At 37.8% G+C, this 4279-nt stretch overlaps 1 protein-coding gene across 2 annotated transcripts in view; it reads left to right on the top strand.

Moving 5' to 3' along the window:
* Positions 1-3796, top strand: part of LOC107690920 (protein FAM104A) — a 5545-nt gene extending 1749 nt beyond the window's left edge. Inside the window, exons 1-4 of one of the 2 annotated variants that reach the window (XM_016489343.1) lie at positions 7-87; positions 603-728; positions 1225-1336; positions 2108-3796. In XM_016489343.1, the coding sequence (XP_016344829.1) occupies positions 697-728; positions 1225-1336; positions 2108-2359 (396 nt within the window). In that variant the 5' untranslated portion in view covers positions 7-87; positions 603-696 and the 3' untranslated portion in view covers positions 2360-3796. Of the gene's footprint in view, positions 1-6; positions 88-602; positions 729-1224; positions 1337-2107 lie in introns of those variants that run through there. The other variant, XM_016489344.1, reaches the window with a different exon arrangement.
* The last annotated feature ends 483 nt before the right edge of the window (positions 3797-4279 follow it).

The raw sequence follows: 4279 nt of genomic DNA, 5'->3' as shown, positions 1-4279 counted from the left end.
AGAGAGAGAGAGAGAGAGAGAGATGGATGGATACGTTGTAACTTCAGAAAATGACTGAACTCAAGATCCATCTGTGAACAGGCAGAGGTAGAGTACATCATAACCATTTCGTCTCTTCACAATCTATTTATTCCGGTCAAATCCCTTCGTTTGTTCTGTAGTAGGAACAGTTAATCGCTAGGAGGAAGTAAAGTGAACTACACATAGCATTGTGCTATCTGTCTCTCTGCTTGACATTATGAACGCACTATTTTTGTAACATTATTACCGATTTGCATCAGCGCACTTATGCAAATGAGCCATTTTGACTCATGTCAGACATTAATGCTAATTAACATACGTTTACATTTAAATGATATAGATAAGGTGTTTCGCTTCCGTTCTTTGTCAGTCCTATGCAGATCATTGTTCTAGTATGAATATAATAGCTCAGTTTATCTCTCGAATGGATCTTAATGCATAAAAGCTGATAATATACGCTTATATTGGCAGGCCTGAATTATTAGATATTAATGGTATGCCTTCTGCACACCTGCACTGCAATGTAAACGTGTCTGAAGCTTCTCACTGTGAATTACATTTGTCATTTCGCTCATCATTAGGGCAAAATCTTGACAGATCCCTGCATTTTGCTGAAAAGGGAAGCCGGTGGTCTCTGAGACTGAGAGGTGCTGTGTGCCCTTATTTGGCTGTCAAATGCACAGATACGACATGTTGACAGAAAGCAGGTAACATTATTTGCTTCCATTTGCTTATAATTGTGTTTGCATGCATGTTTCATGATGCATTTATGTAACACACATGTCCTGCAGACATCCATGTTGCTGCTGTTGACAGTGTATGCAGATTTAGTGTAGTACTTCATGTCTGCTGGTTATTTTTAGATGTTCTTTTACAAGGCTGATCCTCTTGACTAGTAACTGTATCGGTTAAATGAGTCTGTGCTGTTATCCAGCATCAAGCTTTGACAGCTCTTGTGTTGATGGCATTTTTATTCTTAAATCTGAGTCATAATCCTGCAGTGGACATATTGATGACTAATGGTTGCAATCAAGTCTGCAGTGCCCCATTGCTTAAGAAATGGTAATGCTTACTACGAAGAAAGATTTGCATCTAGAATGTTCTGAATCAGCTGAAAAATACCTGGTTGTTTAATAATAAGACTGTCAGAAATTATTCTATGCGTGTTGAACAGTAGTCAAAGGCGATGATCTCTGTCAACAGGAAACGCAGGCGCAGCTGTGATGCTGAGGAGCTTCAGGTCTTGCCCCAGGCAAAGAGGTCTGGGGGTTATTCCTTTCTCCCTGAGGTTGGCCGTGATGTCTGGGACTCTGAGGTAAGAACTTGAAGCACAGCAGTTGACCAGGAACCTTCTTTCGTTCAAGAACGGTCAAGTGAGACTGTTGATGTTCATTCTTGAATGTATTTCATAAAGGTACAAACTAGAGAAAGTGCTTAAGTATAGAGTTAAGGCTGTTTTCAGTACTGTATCTCACAGACCAAAGCGGCGACTTGACATTTCATGAATGAACTGAAATTTCAGATGCTATTTTAAATGTTTTTTTCTGACTACCAAATTGTTAGACATTTTTGGCCGATATATTAAATAAAATCATTTATATTGTATAATAGTCATCTTAATGTCCAAGATCGCATGGTATGACGAGCGCACGTGACATGAATGTAAGATTGCATAATTTTTGTTCCGCATTCTACTTTTAAAAATGTTATTCAGTTTATACTTCATAAAATTTAGTAAGTAGGACATTAGTAGTCTATTATGTTCACCTAGGCTGCATTTATTTGATGAAAAAATACGGTAAAAACAGTAACATTGTGAAATATTATTTAAAATAACTGTTTTCTAATTTAATATATTTTAAAAAGTTATTTATTCCTGTGATGGTAAAGCTGAATTTTCAGCAGCCTGTTTTAAACTCAGAATTCGGAGAGAGAAAAAAAGTTAAAATTGCTAGATGTAAACTGACCCCAAACTTCTGAACGGTAGTATATTAACTAGTAAACACAGAAACCAGAAGTGGTAAAGCACAGAAACCACTGCCACCCCTCTATTCTTATTCATTCTCAATTCCTTGGCACCCAACAGTCTTCCAGCAGTGACAGCAGTGGGATCAGCAGTCCAGAGCGGATGGCAGGAGCCACTTCCAACATCCAGAAGACTGAACAAAGAGGACTCCATGTATCCCAGGCTCCCTGCAGCCCTATTGCCCCCACCATCTCAGCAGAAGAGCCGGCCGTCTCCTTGAGCCACAACCTCTCATACGATCACATCAATCGTATCTTAAGGGAGGCCCACTTCAGTAGCCTGCAAACTCGTGGTCAGCAAGGGCCGACGTGATCCACAATGACTATTCCAGTACCCATTGGCGTTAAGAAACAATGTACAGGGGACCTTTTAGAGGGACATTATGGGCCACTTGAAGGCCTGGCACAAATATAGGCCCTCTAAATGCATTTGTCTTCTTTCTTATAGCACTTTTTCATGTTCATAGTGTTTATGTGGGGCTCTACTTGATGTATTGACCATGAACTTCACATAGGTGCTATATAAAAGAAATATCTTGAAAATGGTCAAGTTCTTGCAAGATTATGTAAGCTTTTGCCCTTTACTAGACAGTCACACATGATGCTACTGCAGTTCTGGGTCACGTTTTATTCAGACACATGCATTTGGTCATTTTTGACACTCTTTGGCCGATCTGGAAAAGGAAAAGAAATGAAAGAATTTCCTGTATTTAAGAGCTGAAGTGTAGACACCATGCGATTATAATGCAGCCCTGCTTTGGAGTCATTAATAATACTGTTGACGTGTTTACAGAAGATTCCGGTTTGGGTCTGACTGGAATTTAGATTCTTTCAGGAAGTTTTTGGGGCTTGATGATTGCTTACATATCCAAAACTCAGGTCTAGAGGATTTCTCTCTGCGTGCCATGAAGGTTCATACTTTAAATGAGGAACTTGGTGCCAGATCCTTACATTTTTTATATAGTATAGTCTCTCTTTACCTTAGAAAAAATGGATATTAGCACATCACACTGTAGAGAGACTATTCTGAAAATGCATGCTGGACTCAGGTCTGTTAATGTACATAATGATGCACTCTTTCTCTATGAATTTAAAGGTGTAAACCAATGAATTATTGTGCAAATCCAGTCACTGCAAATTGAAAGCCATGTCTGATATTCACGCAAGAATTTCCTGGTTTCATTTTACAATAATCAGCTTGAAATACACTAGTTTAGATCAGTCACTGTGCTCAGTGTAATACGAGGACTCATCTTCTATGGGCAGACCAGGAATGACCTAAAATTAGCTTGCACCTAACGACGCACCCTACAGTATCACATCACTGCAAAATCCTAAATATTTTACCATAGAATAGCCATACAATCCACTTATGTCAAATATACATGATGGCTTAATTCTTTTCACAATGTTAAACCAAACAGGAATGGTAGTACTCCTAAATTTAGTATAGTTCAGTCCATTTTAGACATACATCCTTAAAATTAAAGCTTAATCCAAACAGATTGTATGAGGACAGTTACATCATTAATCATGTACGAAATACTTATGTACTTTAAACTACTCAGTGCACAATACTGTACAACCCAGGCACTGTGCTTTGTGTGAAAGACTATTAGCTTTTGATGATGAAAATTGTCCCTGCGGTCACCATTGTTTTGTATGTACATAATATATAGCTAGCATATATACAATATTTGAAATCGTTGTTATTTTATGAAATGTTCTGCTGGTGTAAATAAAAATTAAGTTTTTTTTTAAATATATGCATTCATTTTTTATTTCTGTTCCAGGCTCTGAATGGACATTTTTCTTATTCAAACCTGCCTTTTATAATGCCTGGCTTTAATTTTATACATTTAAATACACTTTCACACAAGACAGTTTTTTATATATTTGCACACAAGGTAGACATTGTTTTGGCAGGATGTATTTTGATTAAACTCAGTGTGGGTGAGGGGTCATAGGATGCTACATGCGCTTTTACAAGCTGTTTGAACTTAAATGTGTGTTGGCAGTGTGTGTACACAACCACCCTATAATGATAAAAATCCACCCAGTGTTTTTTTTTTAAATCTGGTTAAATGTTTTCCCTTCTCAAATAGAGCCGATCTCAGACGCATGTCTGTGTGACGTCACACAGACAGGCATCTGAGATCAGCTCGATTTGAGAAGGGAAAACATTTAACCAGATTTAAAAAAAAAACACTGGGTGGATTTTTATCATTATAGG

The sequence above is a fragment of the Sinocyclocheilus anshuiensis genome, unplaced genomic scaffold (assembly GCF_001515605.1).
Source record: "Sinocyclocheilus anshuiensis isolate Anshui unplaced genomic scaffold, SAMN03320099.WGS_v1.1 scaffold1885, whole genome shotgun sequence".
Lineage (NCBI taxonomy): Eukaryota > Metazoa > Chordata > Actinopteri > Cypriniformes > Cyprinidae > Sinocyclocheilus > Sinocyclocheilus anshuiensis.
Note: the sequence above shows the minus strand (reverse complement) of the source record. Positions and strands in the feature narration are given on the sequence as shown.